Below are 24,865 nucleotides of genomic sequence, written 5' to 3'. Positions count from 1 at the left end.
TGATACACTTGAAAACCTGTCCATTAGCGACTGCAGGAGTGGGGGCAGCTTTGAGAGGTTTGAGGTAATGTCAGAGCAGGAAGGCACTTTGGTAGGTTTGGGGATCTGTAGCTAGCTGGGGGCCTGGGAAGAGAAAACACTTGGTCAACACAGGGTTAACACAAGGAAAATGTTCATTAAATGGCGCGCAGCAAGCATTTTATTCTGCTGTGTTAATGTAATTTGAACATATCTTATGGTATAAAGTAATCTACTTCTGAACATCTCTTTCTGTTTAATGCTATCTGATGTTGCCGCAAACCCTTCTTAAGAATTTGATTAAGTCCATTTAACAGAGAAAAAAGTAGACACTCACAGGCAGAGTGCTTTGTACTGATAGTGAGTTATACTGGAGTATCTGTGAGTGATGAATGTGATTTGTATAAGGTTCTGATTTATAATGCTAGCAACTATATAATCATCAAAGCGAACTCATCACCGCATTATATAAGCCCTGTACTTATGTTGACAGATGATCTAAATATGCCTGCAAAAGAAGTTTATGGAGCCCAACCACCCATTGAACTTTTAAGACAGTGGATTGACCATGGGCATTGGTATGATAGAAAAGATACTTCAAGGATGGATATTGTGGATGTCCTGTTAATTTCAGCTATGGGGCCCCCCGGTGGTGGAAGAAATGACATTACCGGTAAGCATGAATTTTGTAGCTTAGATTTTTATAAAAATAGTAAATCTTTTTAAAGTTTTTATTAGATAATACTTACTATGATAGCAGTTTGAAGACTTTTATTTTAAATAAAAACTCAGAGCAAATGTTAAAAGTATTTAATTCTAATATTCCTGTATGCATTGGTAACCCATTAGTGTCCTGGTGTAACTGAAGCCTTTGTTACCAGACCAAATTTTTACATTTTTTAAACTTACTCTAGCTTGCTAACTCTGTAATCATTTCAATTCTTTTGGCAGGACATGTAAGGTTTTTCTTTGGAAGATAGTTTTAATAAATACATTACACTTTGTTTTATTATAAGGAAACAAATTGAAATAATGTTAATTCCAACTCTAACAATGGAACATTTTTTGTTCCTCCATATAATTTTTTTTTCCCAACGTGATTTATTTTACAAGTAATTATGTTATATGTAAAAGCGCACAGTAAGTAAAATCCCCTGCATTTTATTTACAGTTTCTGATTATAGGTATCCTGTATGCTTGTTTTTATTTTATATACAGTTATGAAAAAGTATGCCCTATGGAAATTATTGATATTTTTTACGCATATTTGAATAGGCTAACATTCGATTTTTATTTGAATAGTGCCTACACGTAAAGATGATTTAATTTTAAGATTGTTTCAATCATTATTTAAAAAAAAAAAAAATTAAAAGATGCAATGGTGGACTGTGGACAAAGTAGCTACACCCTTTTCCTTAGAAGCTGGTATTGCCCCTTTTCAATTTACAAATGTAAAAAATAAGTAATTTGTATTGTAAGCTTTTTTGCAAAACTGCCCACCAGCTTCTGACATTGACTTTTTAAAATGTGTGGCCACTCCTCCATGTAAAAATGTATTTAGCTTCAAGAAGTTTTTTGGGTTTCCTTGCATGAACTGCGCATTTGAAATCTCCCACAACTTTCCAATGGGATTCAACTCAGCACTTTGGCTAGGTCAGTCCATAACCTCAATTTCTTATTTGTTTAATCATTTTTTGATGAATCTGCTAGTTTGCTTTGGATTATCATTTTAAAAGATAAATTTTTATTAAACTTTAAAGTGGTTCTAAAGCCTTAAAGAGGATGTAAAATCTCCAGGTGCTGAAGCTGCCCCCAGAGCCCCTCTATTTTTTACCTGAGCCTGTCCGTTCCAGTGGTGTGCACAAGCCCAGCAACTTCAGCCAATGTCTCTGTCCTCATTGAATAGACTGATAGCAGCAGGAGCCCTTAGCTCCTTCTGTGCCAAAGGAGGCCCCCAGCCCCCTATACTTACCTGAGCACATCCTTGATTCAGAGCTGTGCATGAGAGCAGTGTTTTTTCCCACTCTCTTCCTCCTTGCTGGGCAGATTGATAGCAGCAGGAGCCAATCAATTTCATTAAAATTCTTTGGGGAGCGAGTGTGGTCAGTGGCCAAGCTGCCCTGTCTGTGTCTATAGACGCAGACATTGGGGCTTGGAATTGAGCCTGCGTGATTGCCCCATAGAAAGCAGCTTATTATGGTGGGCACTCATAGAAGAGGAGGAGTTGGGAGCGCCTGCAGGGGACCCCAGAAGAAGAGGGTCGGGGCTTTTCTGTGCAAACCATTGCGCAGAGCAGGTAAGTATGACATTAATTTTTTTAATAAAAAATGAGTTGAAGCTTGACAATCACTTTCATTTTCAGACAGATGGCCTCACATTCTCATCAAACACACTTGATATGATGCAGAATTCATAGTTAACTAGATGACTACACGCTAGATAGGCCTTTAGTAGCAAAGCATCTGCCTACCATAGCAGTTCCCCCATGATACTTCACAGAGGGTATGATAAGGTTCTTCTCCTGAAATGCTATCATTCGTTTGTACCATACAAGTCTGCTGTTACTGTGGCAAAACAACTAGCTCTGATTTATCAGTCCACAACACATTACTACAGATGACCTAGTCCTTTCCGATACATTCAGAAGCAAAATCTTTCTGATGGTAAATGCATGCACTTTGACACCAATTGTTGCAAGAATGACTGCACATCCTGCAATTCAATTTTGGGGTTCTTTCAGACATCTGTTAGCATCAACCAGTCAGTTCTTGGACTGAATTTGCTAGGCCAGCCAGTCCTGGACAAATTAGAAGTCATTTGAAATCTTTGCCACACAAAAATTATTTTCTTACAGTAGAATGATTGCTTTTAAAGTGGATATGAGGTGGTGGTAAATGTCTGGGTGTACTCCTTTTTCCACATGAGAGAACTGCATTTTCATTAATTTAAATTTGAAGGACAAAAGTGTCAGTTTCATATATAATTTGTTCAAGTATATCTCCTTTACTTTTGTTAACTGAAGATCTATTGTATGCTTATTTCAAGTAAAGAAATTCAGAAATTTTTCCCTGGGGTATATTTAATTTTTTATGACTGTATGGGCCTAAGGTTAAAGCGCTTGTTAAAAATCCTGCTTCTTTAAAGCATTTTATACAGCACAGTGCTTGTGCTGTATTATTTGGACCCCTGTAACACCTAAAAACCTCTCCTCCCCTATGCAAACAGACCACGATAATCATGGCTGCTGAGCCCCTGACATTGTTGTTTGTTTGTATGCCTCCGTCATCCGCAGCCTGCTCTCCTGTGTCTGTCTCCTCTATCCTCCTCCCCTCCCCTCTCTGAGTGTCACCTAGTAACAGTGCCGCTCCATCCCCCTTCTGCTGCAGGAATATCAAACACATATCCAACACCCTGACATCCCGCCAGCCTTCCTGTCAGACCCACAGAGATCGTCACCCTACCCACCTGCGACCTACCGAGTGGATAATGAACTGCGCTCACTCCTCCAAGCCCTGCTAACTAAGTCCGACATCAAGGCAGGAACTCCGGGTTGTGAAAAAGGAGGTCATGCACTCTCAAGCAGATTCACAACAGGGGAAGCCTAGCTCTCCACTAGGGATGAGCCGAACACCCCCTGTTCGGTTCGCATCCAGAACATGTGAACAGGCAAAAAATTTGTTCGAACACCTTTAAAGTCTACGGGACACGAACATGAATAATCAAAAGTGCTAATTTTAAAGGCTTATATGCAAGTTATTGTCATAAAAAAGTTTTTGGGGACCTGGGTCCTGCCCCAGGGAACGTGTATCAATGCAAAAAAAAAGTTTTAAAAACTGCAGTTTTTCCCGGGAGCAGTGATTTTAATAATGCTTAACGTGAAACTAAATTGTAATAATCCTTTAAATTTCATGCCTGGGGGTGTCTATACTATGCCTGTAAAGGGGCACATGTTTCCCGTGTTTAGAGCAGTCTGACAGCAAAATTACATTTCTAAAGGAAAAAAAGTAATTTAAAACTACTCGTGGCTATAATGAATTGTTTGATAAAAAAAGCAGCGAATTTCCCCACAGGGGAAGCCCGAACCAAAATTTAAAAACAAAATGCATGAGGGTCCCCCTAAATTCCATACCAGGCCTTTCAGGTCTGGTATGGATATTAAGGGGAACCTCGCGCCAACATTTTTTTAAAAAATGGCATGGGGGGGGGGGGAGCCCTGTGCCAAAATGTAAAAAAAAAAATGGAATGGGGTCCCCCCAAAAATCCATACCAGACCCTTATTTGAGCACGCAACCTGGCAGGCCGCAGGAAAGTAGGGGGGACAAGAGATCACCCCCCCTCCTGAATTGTACCAGACTACATGCCCTCAACATTGGGAGGGTGCTTTGGGCTAGCACCCCCCCAAAGCACCTTGTCCCCATGTTGATGGAGACAAGGGTCTCATCCCCACAACCTTTGCCCGGTAGTTGTGGGGATCTGCGGGCAGGGGGCTTATCGGAATCTGGAAGCCCCCTTTAACAAGGGTACCCCCAGATCCCGCCCCCCCTGTGTAAATTGGTAATGGGGTACAAATGTACCCCTACCATTTCACAAAAAGTGTCAAAAGGGTTAAAAAAACACAAGTCCTTTATTAATTTCTTCTTCTTTCCACTTCTTCCATCTTCTTTCTTCTGGTCTTCCTTCAGTGTTCTTCTTCCTCCATCTTCTTCTTCTTCGCCATCTTCTTCTTCTTCCTGCGCTCTTCTCATCCCGCATCTTGCTCCGGCTTCTACTCCACTCTGTCTGCGCGATCCGCCTCTGTGGGAGTCTTCCGCCTTTTTTGTGAAATGGTAATGGGGTACATTTGTACCCCATTACCAATTCACACGGGGGGCGGTATTTGGGGGTCCCCTTGTTAAAGGGGGCTTCCAGATTCCCATAAACCCCCCCGCCCGCAGACCCTCACAACCACCGGGCAAGGGTTGTGGGGATGAAGCCCTTCTCTCCGTCAACATGGGGACAAGGTGGTTTTGGGTGGGCCACTACCCCAAAGCACCCTCCCAATATTAAAGGCATGTGGCCTGGTACGGTTCAGGAGGGGGGCTGCTCTCTCATCCCCACCTCTTTTCCTGCGGCCTGCCAGTTTGCGTGCTCGGATAAGGGTCTGGTATGGATTTTTGGGGGGACCCCACGCCATTTTTTTTTTCAATTTGGTGCGGGGTTCCCCTTAAAATCCATACCAGACCTGAAGGGTGTGGTATGGATTTTGAGGGGGACCCCCATGCTATTTTTTTTATTTTTTATTTTGGCTTGGGGTTCCCCTGTGGGGAAATTCCATGACGTTTTTTTATCAATGAGCTGTTATGTGTATTGTCTGACCCGACAATTCATTATAGCCGCGAGTAGTTTTTAATTACTTTTTTTTACTTTAGAAATGTAATTTTGCTGTCAGACTGTTCTAAACACGGGAAACATGCGCCCCTTTACAGGCATACTATAGACCCCCCAGGTATGAAATTTAAAGGAATATTACACCTTTATTGTTTCACTTTAAGCATTATTAAAATCACTGCTCCCGAAAAAACTGCAGTTTTTAAAACTCTTTTTTGCATTGATACATGTCCCCTGGGGCAGGACCCAGGTCCCCAAACACTTTTTATGACAATACCATGCATATAAGCCTTTAAAATGAGCACTTTTGATTTCTCCCATAGACTTTCAAAGGGTGTTCCGTGGCTTTTGAAATTTTTTTTGGCTTTATAGCACAAAAGATAAAAACTGCAGAGGCATTCAAATGCCACCAAAAGAAAGGTCTATTTGTGAGAAAAAATGGACAGCAATTTTGTTTGGGTACAATGTCACACGACCATGCAATTGTCAGTTGAAACAATGCACTTCCGTATCGCAAATAATGGCCTGGTCCTTGAGCAGCCAAATGTTCCGGGGCTAAAGTGGTTAAAGACCCCACAGGAGGCTATGTTTTCTTTAAGGGTTTTATAGGTGAAGTACAGGTAACCCTGGCAACTGTATATACCCCCAATGATTGCCAAGATGCTTTTCTCCATAATACTCTGGAAAGGCTCCTGGATTTTGCAGAAGGACAGCTGGTCCTGGATGGAGACTTTAATGCCCCTTTGATCTCCTCAGTGGACACCTCCTCCGGCTCTTTCTCAGTCCCACCGGGACCCTTGAGAAGGGTAGCTGATTAATAGAGCCCAATTGATACACTTTCTGAAGCATCCTCCCCCAGGCACCGCTTTTAGCACATGAAGGGAGAGCCTCCTCCAGGTACCCAAGGTATTAGCAGATGTATCTAGGGAACTGAATTATTATTTCCAAACAAATGACCACTCAGATTGTGACCCAGGATCCTTATGGGAAGCTCACAAAATGTTTCTTAGAGGTGTACCAATTAAGCACAGTTTGGTTATAAAAGAGAATGTAATGAACAACTCTCTCGACTTCTTAACAAACTGACTATCACCGAGTCCTGACACAAACACGCTCCCTCTCCTACTTTGGAAATTGATCTTGGGCTGCTACGCAAACAGATCACCGACCTATTACACAAGACTAAACTAGCACTATAATTCTGCCGTAAAACCAACTATGAGTCGGGAAACAAATGCAGGAAGCAGTTAGCGAAAATGGTCAGGGAACATAAGCTATCTCCATATATCCCTTAAATAATAACCTCTACAGGCCAAAAAGCTCTATTACCCACGCAAATTACACAGGAAATTAGAAATTTCTATTCCACACTCTATAATCTACCAAACAGACCACGCCCCAAACTACTATAGAAGACTATATAGCAGTGATGGCGAACCTTGGCACCCCAGATGTTTTGAAACTACATTTCCCATGATGTTCATGCACTCTGCAGTGTAGTTGGGAAAAAAAGATGGATAATGTATTTCCAAAACAACTGGAGTGCCAAGGTTCGCCATCACTTCTATAGAGCGTCCTCCCAACTCCCCTCTTTCATCTGAAATTTGGGAAGAATTGTATTGCCCAATAACTTTAGAGGAACTCCAGCAAGCCATGGTAGCAATGAAACCAGGTAAAGCCTGGGCCCAGATGGCTATACAGTACAATAATACAAAACACTTCCCGATATTAGGTACATGGTTACATTTTTTAAAGCAGTCGGACCTGACACAATCTTCCCTAGAGATACCCTAAGGGCTCACATCTCTGTAATCCACAAAGAAGGGAAAGACCCCACATCTTTTGGCAGCAACAGGCCTATATCGCGCCTAAATGTAGACCTCAAGTTGTTCATCAAGATCTTGGCTACTCGCCTGGCCAAACATCTCCAGAGGCTGGTCCACCTAGATCAGGTGAGCTTTATCCCATCCAGAGATGCAAGGGACAACACAACCAAAGTATTGAAGCTCCTTCATGTAGCAAACTCTACAAGCACACCATGTGTTTATCTGAACACTGATGCCGAGAAGGCATTCGACCAAGTGAATTCATGTTCTCAGTACTTCGTCATATCCCTGAAAACTCATTTATTCAGGGAAGCCTATCCCACACCCACCTAACAACATTCTCTGCAGCTATTACCTTTTGTATCACCACCCCCTCCCTTTAGAATGTAAGCTCTACGAGCAGGGCCCTCCTGTACCCTTTGTATTGAACTGTACTGTAATTGTGTTGCCCCCCCTATACTTTGTAAAGTGATGCATAAACTGTTGGCGCTATATAAACCGTGAATAATAATAAAATAATAATATCGGCCTAGGAGAGATGATGTGCAGCTGGATAGCCAACACCTATTCCAATCCAACAGCCCAGGGGAAGGCGAATGGAATCCTCTCTGATCCCTTTCAAATCAGCAACGGGACGAGACCGGGACGCCCCTTATCCCCTCTCCTATTTGCTCTTTCTTTAGGACCATTTCTCTGTAAAATCAGACTCAACCCAGACATACAAGGCTTGGTGGTCGGCGGAACTCAACATAAGATGTCAGCTTATGCAGACGACCTGCTCTTCTCATTGACAAATCCTGCGATTTGTCAGTGAGAACCTACCAAACCTTCTATGGGAATTTGACTTATACTGCACACTTTCGAACCTAAAAATACATTTTTCTAAATCCAAAGCTATGGGAGTGGTGCTGCACCCACATAGCCTACCAAACCTACAATCTAACTTTCTCTTCAAACGGACAAAGTCCTCCTTGAAATATCTGGGTGCTCACATCCCATCTGACTTGTCCCGTATCTATGAACACAACTTCCCACCTTTACTAGCCAAGACCCGGATCCTATTGGACAAATGGCATAAAGGCCTACACTCCTGGTTTGGTAGATGCAAGCTCCTAAAAATGAGTATCCTGCCAAAATTCCTGTACCTTTTCTAAGCTCTACCCATTAGAATACCTCCCTCTTATTTTCAGCAAATCCAAACTTTTTTCACCCGCTTCGCCTGGGCTCATAAAAAACCCTGCTTTCCCCGTACTCCATTATCTCTGCTGAAACAATTTGGTGGTCTGGCATTATCCAATGTTCGAATGCATTACCAAGCAATCCATCTTGGCAGGGTCATCGATTGGCGGTGCCATTCTGTGTCCAAACTCTGGGTCCAGATAAAACAAGGCCAAACTAACATCCCCCTGCAGAGTGCATTATGATGATACGAATCCCTTCCTCAGAAGCTAAAATCTCACCCAATTATAGAGACCAAATTAGTGCAGGGCTCCCAAGCCACTCAGTTGGCTTCAATTACAACAAGAGATTCACCACTATCTCCGATCCTAGGACACCCCCGATTTCCACTAGGACTCCCACCTACGGAATTCAAAACTCTACGGAACTCAAATTCTAAAAACGCCTCTCAGTAATAGACAAAAATGTAAGAAATACTAATGCGCACAACCAAATATCTACTCCATACAAAAAGCCAATACCGAAAAAATGCCGGGAAGCTGCCAACATATAAAAGTGATCTCTGCACAGTTTCAGGAATATTAATTAATGATATGTGGCGCTACCTCACCTACTATACTCCTTGAATTTTATATAAAAAATGCCAATAAGTGAAAAATAGTGATACCGTTAATCATCACATAAAATTAATGAAATACAATATATACCGTTAATAATATAAATAAAGTGCAAATAGTGATAAATGTGCAAACATGTACCAAAATAATGTTCAAAACAGCACCATTTGCACATTTATCACTATTTGCACTTATTTATATTATTAACGGTATTATATTGTATTTCATTCATTTTATGTGATGATTAATGGTATCGCAATTTTTCACTTATTGGCATTTTCTATCTGAAATTCAAGAATTATAGTAGGTGAGGTCACATATCATTAATATTCCTGAAAATGCCTCTAAATTTGTGGTTGCTGGGCAATGGCCCTCCATGCTGGAGATAAAGGATACCTCAGGCCCATTTCAACTACAATTTTGGAGTGCAGCGCAAATACACCATTTCCTACACACCATCCCTAACCTAACCCCCAGAACTTCGCTTGTCAGTTAACTACCTTTGAGGAATATTGCTCTGGTACTAATCCCCTTCCCCAGGTCCTCTCCAAAACATATTCACTTCCGAACACATCCCCGAAACAACCATGTTTATTATGTCTAGTAAGATGGGAGAGAGATCTACACCGCACTTTCACTTCAACACAAAAAAAAAATATTATCAGGTTTCCTTAAATCCTCTATATGCACCAAAGTACAAGAAACCAATTTCAAAATACTAGCTAGTGGGTACCTCACGCCCAGTAGATTTCATACAATCTTCCCTGACACATCAGACCGTTGTTGGCGATGCCAAGGGGACAAAGGGACAATCTTACACATCATCTGGTCATGTCACGTACCTGGTGGTTGAGCCCAGAATGCAGGGAGCAGCCTCTCGTATTCCTCTGCTCGAGAACCCCTGGTAGAGCAGACAGGGGCTCAAGAGTGCAAAGTGCCTGACAGTTGGCTGATACAGGGGGCTGGTCCGGACCTCCAGTATAGCTGTAGAGAGGCTGACAGGAGATAGCAGGCTGGAATCGGTAGCTGGAATGCAGCAGACAGCAGGGAGGTGTTCTATAGCACAGCGGGAACAGCTAGAAGCAGCAGACAACAGGAATGTGCTCTATAGTACAGCAGGAACAACTGACAACAGCAGGCAACATGAAGGTGTTCTGTAGTACAGCTGGAGCATCAGGATACAGCAAGCTGCAGGAAGGTGTTCTGTACTTCAGCAGGACATAATCAGGGTCAGGCAGGCTGGGTCAAACAGGTGGGCAGATCAGGTACCAAGCAGAAGAGTAGTCAAGGCGCAGGCCGGATCGGTAACAGGCGGACAGCAAAAGTACCAAGGAAGAGGCAGAAGAGACGAGACATCAGGACAAGCTGCGATCAGAGACTGGCAGCAAGCAGGAGTAGTCGAGAACAAGCCGGGTCGACAGGAATCGGGTAAGCAGATCAACAAGTAGTAAGGGTCTCCGGAAACGCTGTAGACCAGACAGCAAGGCAGCAAGGTGTCAGTCTCCATTAAATAACATTTGTTGGCACCAAGTGCTGTCACGGAGTGCGTGTGTACGTCGTCATTTGCGCTATTGCGCACGTGCGTACGCCGGATAGCTCTTTTAGATGAGACCAAAATTTTACTTTTTCACTTAAAAGCAAAACATGGTGGTGGCAGCATCATGTTATGGAGATGCTTTTCTTCAGCAGAGACAGAGAAGCTGGCCAGAGTTGATAGGAAGATACAGAGCAATCTTAGAAGGAAACCTGTTAGAATCTGCAAAAGACTTGAGACTGGGGCATAGGTTCACCTTCCAGCAGGACAACGAGACTAAACATACAGCCAGAGCTACAATGGAATGGTTTAGATCAAAGCATATTCATGTGTTATGCCGCGTACACACGATCAAATTGTCCGGTAGACTAGGTCCGCCGGACCACAGTACGCCGGACAATTCGATCGTGTGTGGGCTCCAGCGGACTTTTTCATCATAAAAGTCCAGCGGACTTAGAAAGTAGTTTTGACTCAAAATTTGTCCACCGGACTTGGCTTTCAGCGGACAATCTGTTCGTCAGTGTGCTAGTCCGGCGGACTAAGAATGACACATGCTCTCATGACTACTATAAAAACCTATATAAATCTGCCATCCAGGGACAAGGTAATCTAGCCACTGACTTCTTACTTCAGACAGCAATTCCAACATTATCAATAGAGGACAAATTATCCCTTGAGTCACCACTTACGCTGGAGGAGTTAAAAAACGCAGTAGCCGCAATGCCCAACGATAAATCTCCAGGGCCAGATGGCCTACCAGCAGAAATCTACAAACGCTATGGGGATGCACTACTGCCGGAACTCTTGGCGACATTGAACGATGCACTGGAGACGGGTGAACTTCCCGCCTCGATGCTAGAGGCCAATATTATTCTAATTCTGAAGGAGGGGAAGGACTGCCAGGAAGTTCCATCATACCGGCCGATATCCCTGCTATGCTCGGATATTAAAATATTGGCCAAGGCACTAGCAACTCGGTTAAACACATATATTCACAAACTAATACATCCAGACCAGTCGGGTTTTATCCCGGGTAGGGCAACTAGTGCTAACATCAGAAGAGTCTTTCTCAATATTCAAACACCCAGGGATGGTGAGGGGGTGGGAGCTATTTTAGCACTAGATGCCACTAAGGCTTTTGACAGTCTGGAATGGGGCTATTTGTGGAGGGTGCTAGAGAGGTTCGGTTTTGGCCCCTTATTTATCCAGTGGATAAAATTATTGTATAATAAACCTGGGGCCAAAATCAAGATGGGCACTGAAGTCTCTGAAACATTCCAGCTGGAGAGAGGTACAAGGCAGGGGTGTCCGCTGTCTCCCCTCCTATTTGTATTGGCCATGGAGCCCCTGGCGGTTCTAGTAAGATCTTGCCCGGACATACAGGGATTCCGGCGGGGAAGGGAAGAGGAAAAAATTGCTCTATTCGCGGACGACGTCCTGTTTTTTATTGGAGATGTGGACTCTACCCTGAATAGAGTGGTCCAGCTGATGGGAGAGTTTGGCCAACAATCGGGTCTAGAGATCAACTGGGGCAAATCAGCTCTTCTACCACTGTCCAGGCCCGGGGAACAGGGGGTGCCGCCAATGATCGCAGGCTTGGAGGCGGTGACCAAGTTGAAGTACTTGGGTATCTGGATATCTGGGGATGTAAGTCAATATGCCAACGAGAATTTAGCACCACTATTGCTGAAAATGAAGACGAAACTCAACAGATGGTGCGGCCTCCCTCTCTCAGTGGCGGGACGCTGCAGCCTAATAAAAATGCTTTGGCAGCCCCAAATACTTTATATTTTACATAACTCCCCAATCTGGATTAACCAGAAATGGTTCCAAAGCATGGATTCGCTTATCCGGGAATTAATCTGGAAAAAGGGGCACACCCGGATAGGGTTACATACGTTGCAGCTCCCCATCACTGAGGGTGGGTTGGCCATACCCCATCTGGGTGCATATTTCCTGGCTGCCCAACTCCAGCACTTAGCAGGGGCGGCGCTCCAAGAGGGGGGGCCCACAAACCATAAGCTGATGATGCTGGGAGCACCCCATAAATTAGTACCCGAAGCCTTAGAGGCAAATTCATTCATCCATAGATGCCCTACTAATATCCTAATGAGGAAGGTATGGCAGCAAGCAAAGCAAAAGTTGGGATATGCGGGAGTAACTACTTATACCCCCCTATGGCATAATCGCCATTTGTGCGAATTAAACAAGATAGACAGATCTCTGGAATGGGATAGCCAGGGGATTAATAGAATGGTGCATCTTTACGATGGGAACGTAATGAAGTCCTTTGAAGCTATTAGACAGGAATTTAATGTCTCTAATAGGACGTTTTATAAATATTTACAGCTGAGACACGGAATTCAAGCCCAATACGGGACACTCGCTATCGAGCGAACCGAAATCCCCCAGCTCCAGGATCTTATGGACCGAAGGCAAGCAAAAGGCCAGATTTCGCGGTTATATATAAAGCTTAGAGGAAGATTTTTGAAAGGCGAAGGCCCAGCCAAGAGTAGGCAGGGCTGGATAGGGGATGTAGGCCCGATATCCCAAGAACAATGAGTTAAGACGCTCGAGCAGGGGCACTTGGCCTCTATATCTCCATCTCAGCGAGTGTCCCATCTGTTCCTTATATATAGAGCGTATTATACCCCCCAAAAGCTGTGGAAAATGGGTAGGAAACCTAGAGACGAATGCCCTAGATGTGGGGCACCGGGAGACCTCTTCCATATGGTATGGAAATGCCCAAAACTGTATAGCTACTGGCTAGAAATAGTTCTTAAAATAAACAGGGCTTTTAAGACCACCCTGAAACCTGAGGCCAGGGCCTGTTTGTTGGGGATATTTGAAGAGACTAAAGTCTCTCCGCTAATTAAGCCATCTGTCCTGAAGTGTTTGTATCAAGCCAGGCGACTGATAGCAATAAATTGGCAAGCTAAAAATCCCCCGGAAACTGGACAGTGGGTCAACGCAATCAACTCTATAGTATGGTGTGAGAGAGCAATGCTTATAAAGCTAAATAATCTAAGAAAATTCGAGATATTCTAGAACCCTTGGTTGAGTGACATGGGGTTCCCCCCGGAGTGAGGTTAACATAAGGGCGGACTAGTACTCGTTTGGTGGGTGGAAGGGAGGAGATTCCCCCCCCCCCCTAGGCGGACTCTCTTGGGGGTGGACCGAGGGGTGGAGCGGAGGGTCTTTTTTCTTTCTCTTTTCTTATTCTTGTCTGCTCGGATATAGCTACCTGGCCACGACCAGGGCGGCCGTTGCCGGCGCTGCGTGCTCGAGGTGGGGTGGGTGGATGGGCGGGAGGGTTGGGGGGGATGGGGCGGTGGGAAAAGTGTATTGAGGGTGGGTACTAACGAGCAGGCGGGTTATAGCAGTATTAGCGTATTAGCTTGCTCGATATGTAACCTGTTTTATATAATGTATAACACTGTTATCTACATTTGAAAAAGTATCAATAAAAAATACATCAAGCCAAAAGAATGACACATGCTCTGAAGCAAGTACGAGAAGGAAGCTATTGGCTACTGGCTATTGAACGTCCTTTTTCTAGTCCCGTCGTACGTGCTGTACGTCATCGTGTTAGAAATCGCCGGACTTTCGGAGCGTCCGTGTTTGGCCAAGTCCGTTCGTTATAAAGTCCGGCGGATTGTTTGCCAGACCAATTCCGCTGGACAATTCGATCGTGTGTACGCGGCATTAGAATAGCCCAGTCAAACTCCAGACCTAAATCCAATTGAGAATCTGTGGCAAGACTTGAAAATTGGTGTTCAATTAATCTGACACAGCTTGTCACTCTCTAGATATGCAAAGCTGGCAGAGACATCCCCAAAAAGACTTGCAGCTGTAATTGCAGCGAAAGGCAGTTCTACAAAGTATTGACTCAGGAGGGCTGAATACAAATGCACCCCACACTTTTCAGATATGTATTTGTAAAAAATTTTGAAAAACATTTATCTTTTTCCTTCCACTTCACAATTATGTGCCATTTTGTGTTGGTCTATCACATAAAATCCCAATAAAATACATTTACGATTTTGGTTATAACATGACAAAATGTGGAAAATGTCAAGAGGTATGAATACTTTTTCAAGGTATGTGTGTGTGTGTGTGTGTGTGTGTGTATGTATATAGATTTATATATATATAGATAGATAGATAGATAGATAGATCTATATATATACATTGGGATAGATTTACTAAAGCTGGTGCACTCAGAATATGGTGCAGCTGTGCATGGTAGCCAATTAGCTTTTAACCTCAGCTTGTTAAATTAAGCTCTGGCTATAAAACCTGGAAGCTGATTGGTTTCTGTGAAGAAGTGAGCCTGATTTTGCACTCTCCAGCTTTAGCAAATAAATCCCAGTCTCACAAAAGTGAGTACACCCCTCACATTTTTTTAAATATTTTATTATATCTTTTCATGTGACAACACTGAATAAATGACACAATGTAAAGTAGTGAGTGTACAGCTTGTATAACAGTTTAAATTTGCTGTCCCCTCAAAATAACTCAACACACAGCCATTAACCACTTGCTTACTGGGCACTTAAACACCCCTCCTGCCCAGACCAATTTTCAGCTTTCAGCGCTGATGCACTTTGAATGACAATTGCGCGGCCATGCAATACTGTACCCAAATGAAATTTTTATCATTTTTTTTCCCACAAATAGAGCTTTCTTTTGGTGGTATTTAATTACAGATGGGAGTTTTATTTTTTGCTAAACAAACAAAAAAAGATGCAAATAAAAAAAAAAAAAAATCATGTTTAACCACTTAATAACCGGCCCATAGCCGAATGACGGCTACAGGGCGGTTGTTTAACTCTGGGAGGACGTCATATGACGTCCTCCCAGAATTCCGCTCTCGCGCGCCCCCCTGGGGCGTGCACTCGAGAGCATCCGTGACCGCCGGGTCCACAGGACCCGGCGGATCACGGTAAACGGCCGCTCTGCAACACCCACCAATACCCTACAACACTCTGCAATGCTCTGCAACACTCTGCAACACCCGCCAATACCCTGCAACACTCTGCAATGCTCTGCAACACCCGCCAATACCCTGCAACACTCTGCAATACCCTGCAACACTCTGCAATGCTCTGCAACACCTGCCAATACCCTGCAACACTCTGCAATGCTCTGCAACACCCGCCAATACCCTGCAACACTCTGCAATACCCTGCAACAATCTGCAATGCTCTGCAACACCCGCCAATACCCTGCAACACTCTGCAATGCTCTGCAACACCCGCCAATACCCTGCAACACTCTGCAATGCTCTGCAACACCCACCAATACCCTGCAACACTCTGAAATGCTCTGCAACACCCGCCAATACCCTACAACACTCTGCAATGCTCTGCAACACCCGCCAATACCCTGCAACACTCTGCAATACCCGCAAATACCCTGCAATGCTCTGCAACGCAATACTGTGCAACACCATACTCTGAGATACCCAGCCATACTGGGAGATACCCAGCCATAGTCGGTGATACCCTGCAATACCCAGCCATAGACATCCCCCCCCCCCTCCCGCCGCCCTCCGGTGCTTCTACCGACTCGCCAATACGATCAAAGCCAGAATCTTATTTATTATTTTTTTTCAGGCTTCCCAGCTTAGAGGTGAGATGCGGGGTCTTATTGACCCCATATCTCACTGTAAAGAGGACCTGTCATGCCATATTCCTATTAAAAGGGATGTTTACATTCCTTGTAATAGGAATAAAAGTGATCAAAAAATTTATTTTTGGGGAAAAAAATGTCAAACTAAAATAAAGTAAAATGAACAATAATTTTTTTTTTTTTTCAAGCGCCCCTGTCCCCATGTGCTCGCATGCAGAAGTGAACGCATACGTAAGTCCCGCCCACATATTAAAACGGTGTTGAAACCACACATGTGAGGTATCGCTGCGAACGTTAGAGCGAGAGCAATAATTCTAGCCCTAGACCTCCTCTGTAACTCAAAACATATAACCAGTAAAAAAAATTTAAATCGTCGCCTTTGGGGATTTTTAAGTAGCGATGTTTGGCGCCATTCCACGAGCGTGTGACATGTTAGGTATCTATTTACTCAGCGTAACTTTATCTTTCACATTATGCATACATTGGGTTAACTTTACTGTGTTTTTTTTTTAAGCACAGAACTGTTTTTTTTCCCAAAAAAAGCATTAGAAAACTTGCTGCGCAAATACCGTGCGAGATAAAAAGTTGCAACAACCACGATTGTATTCTCTAGGGTATTTGCTAAAAAAACATATATAATGCTTTGGGATTCTATGTAATTTTCTAGCAAATAAATTATGATTTTTACATGTAGGAGAGAAATGTCAGAATTGTCCTGGGTGCTCCAGAACGCCTGATGGCACTCCCTGCATGTTAGGCCTCTGTATGTGGCCACACTGTGTAAAAGTCTTACACATGTGGTATCACCATACTCAGGAGTAATAGCAGAATGTGTTTTGGGGTGTAATTTGTGGTATGCATATGCTGTGTGTGAGAAATAAACTGATAATATGACAATTTTGTGAAAAAAAAAAAAAAAAAAAGTAAAAAAAATCTTGATTTTGCAAAGAATTGTGGGAAAAAATGACAACTTTAAAAAACTCATCATGCCTCTTACTAAATACCTTGGAATGTCTTCTTTCTAAAAAGGGGTCATTTGGGGGGTATTTGTACTTTTCTGGCATGTTAGGGTCTCAAGAATTGAAATAGGCCGTCAGTACTTCAGGTGTGATCAATTTTCAGATATTGGCACCATAGTTTGTGGACTCTATAACTTTCACAAAGACCAAATAATATCCACCAAGTTGTACTTATTTTTACCAAAGATATGTAGTAGTATAAATTTTGGCCAAAATTTATGAAGAAAAAATTACTAATCTGCTAAATTTTTATAACAGAAACAAAGAAAAATTAATTTTTTTACAGAATTTTCTGTATTTTTTCTTTTATAGCACAAAAAATAAAAAACCGAGCGGTGATTAAATACCACCAAAAAGCTCAATTTGTGTGAAAAAAAGGACAAAAATTTCATATAGGTCCAGTGTTGCATGACTGAGTAATTGTCATTCAAAATGTGAGAGCACCGAAAGCTGAAAATTGGTCTGGTTATTAAGGGTGTTTAAGTGCCCAGTGGTCAAGTGGTTAATAGTTTGTTATAAAATTTTGCAAACAGGTAATTTTTCTCATTCTTTGAAATGCACTGATAAGGCGGCGCTGGTGGGCACTGATAGGCAGCGCTGGTGGGCACTGATGGGCACAGTTAAGGCGGCACTAATAGGCACAGATAAGGTGGCACCGATAGGCACAAATAAGGCAGTACTGATGGGCACAGATAAGGCGGAATTGATGGGCAAAGATGGGCACAGATAAGATGGCACGGATGGGTGGCACGGGTGGGCACTGATAGGTACCACTGATAGATGGGACTGATGGGCACTGATAGGTGGCACTGATGGGCGTCACTGATGGGCACTGGTACATGACACTGATGGGCACAGATATGTGGCACTGTGGTGCAGCACTGTGTGTGCGAGGCAGATTGTGGGCACTGATAGGTGGCACTGTGGGCACTGATGGGTGGCACTGTGGGCACTGATGGGTGGCACTATCGGCACTGATGGGTGGCACTTTTTGCCATTTTAGGTGGCACTGGCAGGGGGCAGGTGGGCAATGATGAGCTGTCCCCAGCTTGCGGTGATCGGGACTGATGTCCCGATCACGGCCGCCGGTGATCACCTTTTTTTTTTCTCCTTGCGCTGTCAGCGCGAGGAGGAAAAATAGCCGATTACCGGCTCTGTTGTGATCACATGATCAGGTGTCATTGGCTGACAGCTGATCATGTGGTAAGGGGTCGGGATCGACCCCTTGCTCCGATCTGTGATCAGGCGAGTCTCATAGACTCACTGATCACAGAGCGCGCTGCGTGCGCCCCTCAGGGGGCGTGCAGGCCGCTCGTGCACGGGACAACGTCAATAGCCGTAGTCCCGGCAAAGCAGGTCCGCGCTGTAGCCGTCATTCGGCTATAGCGCAGATCTTAAGAAGTTAATGTCTAAACCGCTGCCAACAAAAGTGAGTACACACCTAATTGAAAATATCCAAAATGGAACCTAAGTGTCAATATTTTGTGTAGCCACCATTATTTTCCAGCACTGCCTTAACCGTCTTGGGCATGGAGTTCACCAGAGCTTCACAGGTTGACACTGGAGTCCTCTTCCACTCCTCCATGATGACATCACAGAGCTGGTGGATGTTAGAGACCTTGCACTCCTCCATGCGTACTTTGTAGGATTGCATGCACATGTGTTGGTTGGTTCAGTCAATCCCTGTGCATGTATATCTATGTGCATACAATTTATGCATCTGTGTGTGCATGTACAGAGGTGTATATGTAAAGACCTTTGCGCATATGGCTCTGCGTATGTGTGTCTGCGTGTGCATCCTTTGTGCACACTTTATGCGCATGCGTGCATGTGCATGCATGTGCGTACTGTGTAGGATTGTATGCACATTTGTTTGGTTTAATCAATCCCTGTGCGTGTATATCTATGTGCATACACTTTATGTGACTGTGCATGCACTAAGATGTATATGTAAAGACTTTTGATTTAATGCTTCAATACTTGTATTTTTTTAATAGGTCTATATTTTATGTTTTTTATGTATTTTAACATATCAACTTACACATCTCTGGTCTGTATTGTGTAGCATATAACCCCAACTTTAATATGTGCTCCTTACTATGTACACATTGATGTCTATTCTGTGTAGAGCGTTGGGATGTGGACAGGTCTAGAGCGTAGGTGTCAGAAACCATGAATCAGACCGAGACAGAAGTACAATTAAATCACATTTGTTTATTAAATAAAAATAAAAAGGTAAATAGGGTAAGCATAGTCAAAGCATAGCCAGAATCCAGTAACCGAATTGAGTAGACAGCTAGTCCATAGTTCAATAACCAGATCGGGTAATCAGCCAGGCCAGAAGTCAGGGAATCCAAGTGAAGCAACAGCAAACAGGATAAGGAGCCAGAAGGGATGTCAGCAAACCAGTCTTTAAACAGAACCGCAGGAGATGGTTTCTTGTGATGTGACCAAGGCGAAGGCAGAGATGAAGTGAGCTGGACAGCTTTAAGTAGGCGGATTAGACGAGCAGGATTAGGAACAGCTGGGTAACTGTGGAGAGAGATGAGGGCTGGCAATTAGCCAACAACTGAACAGCCAGCCCAGAGAAGGAAGGGCTAAGCCAGCCCTGACAGTAGGAAAACTGATCACTCACCACGTGACATACCTCTCAACTAGCTGGTCCTTTCATGTTGGTCTACTGCACTATACAGATTGTTCTCCTTTTTTGCAAGGCTCTGATGAAGAGGGAAATTCCCCCGAAATGCATCAGCCCACTTTTAGCATTTGCCCTTGCATGGGCATGTCTAATTTTTTAACTTTTAATGTGTATATTTTGTAACCCAGCTTTTGAAAACGTAGGAACTTTTTTATGGTTTTATATATGCATTTGTTTACTTTGCACTTGAATAAATTGTATTGTCTTGATCGTAGCAGTTGATCACGCACCTTCCTCCTCTTTCTTTTTTTCCACTCAGCCTTCTTCAGACCACTCCGGGTCAGTTTAGGCAGCGGGACACGCACGATCAACTTCCACATTAATTTCAAATTTTTCTTTACCCCCCTCCCCTTTTTTTTTTCTTCCAAAAAGGCCTATCATGGTATATCAACGCCTTCAAGAGCACGGTAGAAATTCTTTCTTTGTTTACCTTGTTATTACTCCTCCACCCTCTGTTTGAGGATGTCCCACAGGTGCTCCATCGGGTTTAGGTCTGGAAGACAATCCATCAGTCCATCAGTCCTTCAGTGGTCGACTTGGACATGTGTTTGGGGTCGTTATCATGTTGGAATACTGTCCTGCGGCCCAGTCTCTGAAGGGCGGGTGAGGGGGAATCATGCTGTGCTTTAGTATGTCACAGAACATGTTGGCATTCATGGTTCCCCTCAATGAACTGTAGCTCCCCAGTGTCGGCAGCACTCATGCAGCCCCAGACCATGACTCTCACCACCATGCTTGACTGCAGGCAAGACATACTTGTCTTTGTATTCCTCACCTGGTTGCTGTCACACACGATTGACACCATCTGAACCAAATATGTTTATCTGTGTCTCATCAGACCACAGCACATGGTTCCAGCAATCCATGTCCTTAGTCTGCTTGTCTTCAGCAAACTGTTTGCAGGCTTTCTTGTGCATCATCTTTAGAAGAGGCTTCCTTCTGGGACAACAGCCATGCAGACCAAATTGATGCAGTGTGCAATGGTCTGAGCACTGACAGGCTGACCCCCCAACCCTTCAACCTTTGCAGCAATACTGGCAGCACTCATACTTCAATTTCCCAAAGACAACCTCTGGATTTGACGCTGAGCATGTGTTCTCAACTTCTTCGGTCGACCATGGCGAGGCCTGTTCTAAGTGGAACCTGTCCCTTTAAACCGCTGTATGGTCTTGGCCACCATGCTGCAGCTCAGTTTCAGAGTCTTGGCACTCTTATTATAGCCTAGGCTTTATGTAGAGCAACAATTCTTTTTTTAACATACCCAGAGGGTTCTTTGCCATGAGGTGCCATCACAGTCCATGATGATTTGGGGAGCCATGTCATCTGCTGGTGTTGGTCCACTGTGTTTTATTAAGTCCAAAGTCAGTGCAGCCCTCTACCATGAAATTCCAGAGCACTTGATGCTTTCCTCTGCTGACCAGCTTCATGGAGATGCTAATTTCGTTTTCCAGCAGGCATTGACACATGCCCACACTGCCAATAGTACCCATACCTGGTTTAATGATCATGGTATCGCTTTGCTTGATTGGCCAGGAATTTCGCCTAACCAAAACCCCATAGAGAATCTGTGGGGTATTGTCAAGAGTAAGATGAGACACCAGACAATGCAGACAAGCATAAGGCTGCTATCAAAGCACCCTGGGCTTCCATAACACCTCAGCAGTGCCAAAGGCTGATCGCCTCCATACCATGCCGCACTGATGCAGTAATTCATGCAAAAGGAGCCCCAACCAAGTAATGAGTGCATGCTATACTGTACATGGACATCCTTTTCAGTAAGCCAACTTTTCTGCATCAAAAATCCTTTTTTTATTGGTCTTACGTAATATTCTAATTTTCTGATATACAGGCATACCCCACTTTTAAGTACACAATGGGGTTTGTTTACTAAAGCTGAATGGTGCAAAATCGGGCTCACTTCTGCATAGAAACCAATGAGCTTCCACATTTTATTAACGCTTAATTGAACAAGCTGGGGTTAGAAGCTAGTTGGTTTTTATGCAGCAGTGAGCCTGATTTTGTACTTTCCAGCTTTAGTAAATAAACCATGTACCATTTTCCTAGGGTGAAAGGTTTTCCCCACGACCAGTTCAGTTTTTACCAAGGTAACCAGGCTACCTGAATCTAACAATGCAACAAAATTTTGCCATCTAAACACATTTTGCATAAAGGTCTCTCATTTCCCTTTACTGCAGTGCATGTAGTTGCAAATGGGGACTGCCATTTCTCTGTAAGAAAGTCAGTGCATTGGTTCATCAATAGCTGGGCAAACTGCCGATACATGTCCCTCTTCCCGGCAACGGTAACAAATTAACTTTCTAGTCACCTCCTGGGATTTGTCTTCCAGGCCGCTCTTGCCAAACATTAGAAGCAGTCCCAAAAATACCTTTAGTTCCCCCTTTTTCCCACTCTCCACCCCTATTCCTTGATGCAGTCTTACCCATAGCTGAGGATGATCTGATCTTGGAGTGGAAAGTCTGAGGGAAGATGTCAGATTCTCAGTTGTTAGGTACCTTTCCACAAGGTCTACAAGTTTGTCTGCTGTTTTCAAATCTCCATGGCTCACCCATTTCTGTAAGGTGGTAGGAAGAGACCTCAGAAATGTATCCATGATCCATGAACAGACTTTCTGGCTGTAGCCATTTCCTGGTCAAGTGGATAAGGTCATACATTTGTGACCGGGGTGGCTTTCGCAGACAGTAACTCCAATTGTGGACACACTGAGCACAGACAACTAAATATATTTCCATTTTAAGAATTCAGTTTTACAGTGAAACATTGCCCTGGTGTTAGAATGGAAAATGCAGATGCTTTGTCCTGAGTGCACGCGTGCCTGGCAATCTGTGTCCCAACCCTAGGGTTGAAACAAGAGGAGAGGGTATTTGGCAGGAAGCCAGGAAGATCTATGGATTGTGTCCATGATGGGAGATATATTTGTTCCAGGTTCATGCTGTACATTGATTGGTTTTGTGTTTGTGCTATGTAGTAAACCTGTTTGGACTCAATAAGGGTTAATGAACTCAGGTGTAACAGATAAAGCACGCAGGGCTCTATAAAACTCCCAAGTTGCTTCAACAAGGGGCTCCTCCACCCTGGAACCAGATTTCTGTACAAGGCAGATCCTCTCAGGATCTGAAAAAGAGTTGTTGCTCTACATAAAGATGGCCTAGGCTATAAGAAGATTGCCAAGACCCTGAAACTGAGCTGTGGCGTTGTGGCCAAGACTATACAGCAGTTTAACAGGAAAAGTTCCACTCAGAACAGGACTCGCCATGATCGACCAAAGAAGTTGAAAGCATGTGCTCAGCATCATATGCAGATGTTGTCTTTGGGAAATAGACATATGAGTGCTGCCAGCATTGCTGCAGAGGTTGAAGGGGTGTGGGGGATTAGCCTGTCAGTTCTCAGACCAGATGCCGCACACTGCATCAAATTTGTCTGCATGGCTGTCGTCCTAGAAGGAAGCCTCTTCTAAAGATTATGCACAAGAAAGCCCACAGTTTGCTGAAGACAAGCAGACTTAAGGACATGGATTACTGGAAACATGTCCTGTGGACTGATGAGACCAAGATAAACTCATTTGGTTCAAATGGTGTCAGTCGTGTGTGGCAGCAACCAGGTGAGGAGTACAAAGACAAGTGTGGCTTGCCTACAGTCAAGCATGGTGGTGGGAATGTCATGGTCTGGGGCGGCATGAGTGTTGCTGGCACTGGGTTCATTGAGGGAACCGTAAATGCCAACATGTACTGTGACATACTGAAGCCGAGCATGATCCCCTCCCTTCAGAGACTGGACTGCAGGGTAGTATTCCAACAAAACCTCCCCAAACACACCTCCAAGGCGACCATTTCCTGCTAAAGAAGCTGAGTGTAAAGGTGATGAACTAGCCAAGCATGTCTCCAGACCTAAAGCCTATTGAGCATCTGTGGGGCATCCTCAAACAGAAGGTGGAGGAGCGCAAGGTCTTGAACATCCACCAGCTCCATTACGTCGTCAGGGAGGAGTGGAAGAGGACTTCAGTGGTAACCTGTTAAGCTCTGGTGAACTCCATGCCCAAGAGGGTTAAGGCAGTGCTGGAAAATAATGGTGGCCTCACAAAATATTGACACTTTGGGCCCAATTTGGACATTTTCACTAAAGCCCCATACACACTATCAGATTTTCTGCTGATTTTTGTCTTCAGATTAAAAAAAAAACATATATTATAAGGTCAAACCTTAGGAGTTTCAATTTGTATGCAATCAGGCAGGCCCTTGCACTACATGGTTTTGGTCAATCTGATAGTGTGTATGGGGCTTTAGGGGTGTACTCACTTTTGTTTCCAGCGGTTTAGACACCAATGTCTGTGTGTTGAGTTATTTTGAGGGGACAGCAAATTTAGACTGTTATACAAGCTGTACACTCACTACTTTACATTGTAGCAAAGTGTAATTTCTTCAGGGTTGCCACATGAAAATATATAACTAAATATTTACAAAAATGGGAGGGGTGTATATTTACTTTTGTGAAATACTATGTGTGTGTGTGTGTGTGTGTATCTATATATATATATATGTATATATATATATATGTACAGTATATGTGTATATTTGTGTGTGTGTGTATATATATATATATAACATTAATTGTTCTCCCAATGAATGGCTGCAGCTCAACTTCAGGCAAAACAATTTTTATACTTTTGAGTGCACTAGGCAAGATTAAAGGGTTCTTTCCATTTTTATTGCTGGCCGCATTTCTGTTTAGGAGATTTCTTCTCACGTCTTGTTAGGACAGAAGCCTGTCTAGTGAGGTCCCGGAAAAAAACACATTTTTAGTGGTGTGTGGAAAGATAAAAACATCTGACAATGTTTTTATTTGTTTCCATGCCTTCCTGTCCTGGTGACAATTACATCCTCCATTTTCTGTCCTGGGAATGCAAGGATAGAAAATATGCTAAATCTAGTGAGGTCACAGAAACAAATTTTCTGATA

The 24,865-nt window shown here is 43.6% G+C and overlaps 1 protein-coding gene across 1 annotated transcript in view; it reads left to right on the top strand.

The window, feature by feature from the left end:
- DNAH3 (dynein axonemal heavy chain 3) overlaps positions 1-24,865 on the top strand; it is a 730,495-nt gene that overhangs the window by 547,829 nt on the left and 157,801 nt on the right. The window contains exon 43 of the mRNA XM_077448990.1: positions 512-691. Within this exon, the coding sequence (XP_077305116.1) occupies positions 512-691 (180 nt within the window). The remainder of the gene's footprint in view (positions 1-511; positions 692-24,865) is intronic.

The sequence above is a fragment of the Lithobates pipiens genome, unplaced genomic scaffold, assembly GCF_037356315.1.
Source record: "Lithobates pipiens isolate NorthernLeopardFrog02 unplaced genomic scaffold, aLitPip1_a1.2 Scaffold_22, whole genome shotgun sequence".
In the NCBI taxonomy this organism is placed as follows: Eukaryota; Metazoa; Chordata; class Amphibia; order Anura; family Ranidae; genus Lithobates; species Lithobates pipiens.
Note: the sequence above shows the minus strand (reverse complement) of the source record. Positions and strands in the feature narration are given on the sequence as shown.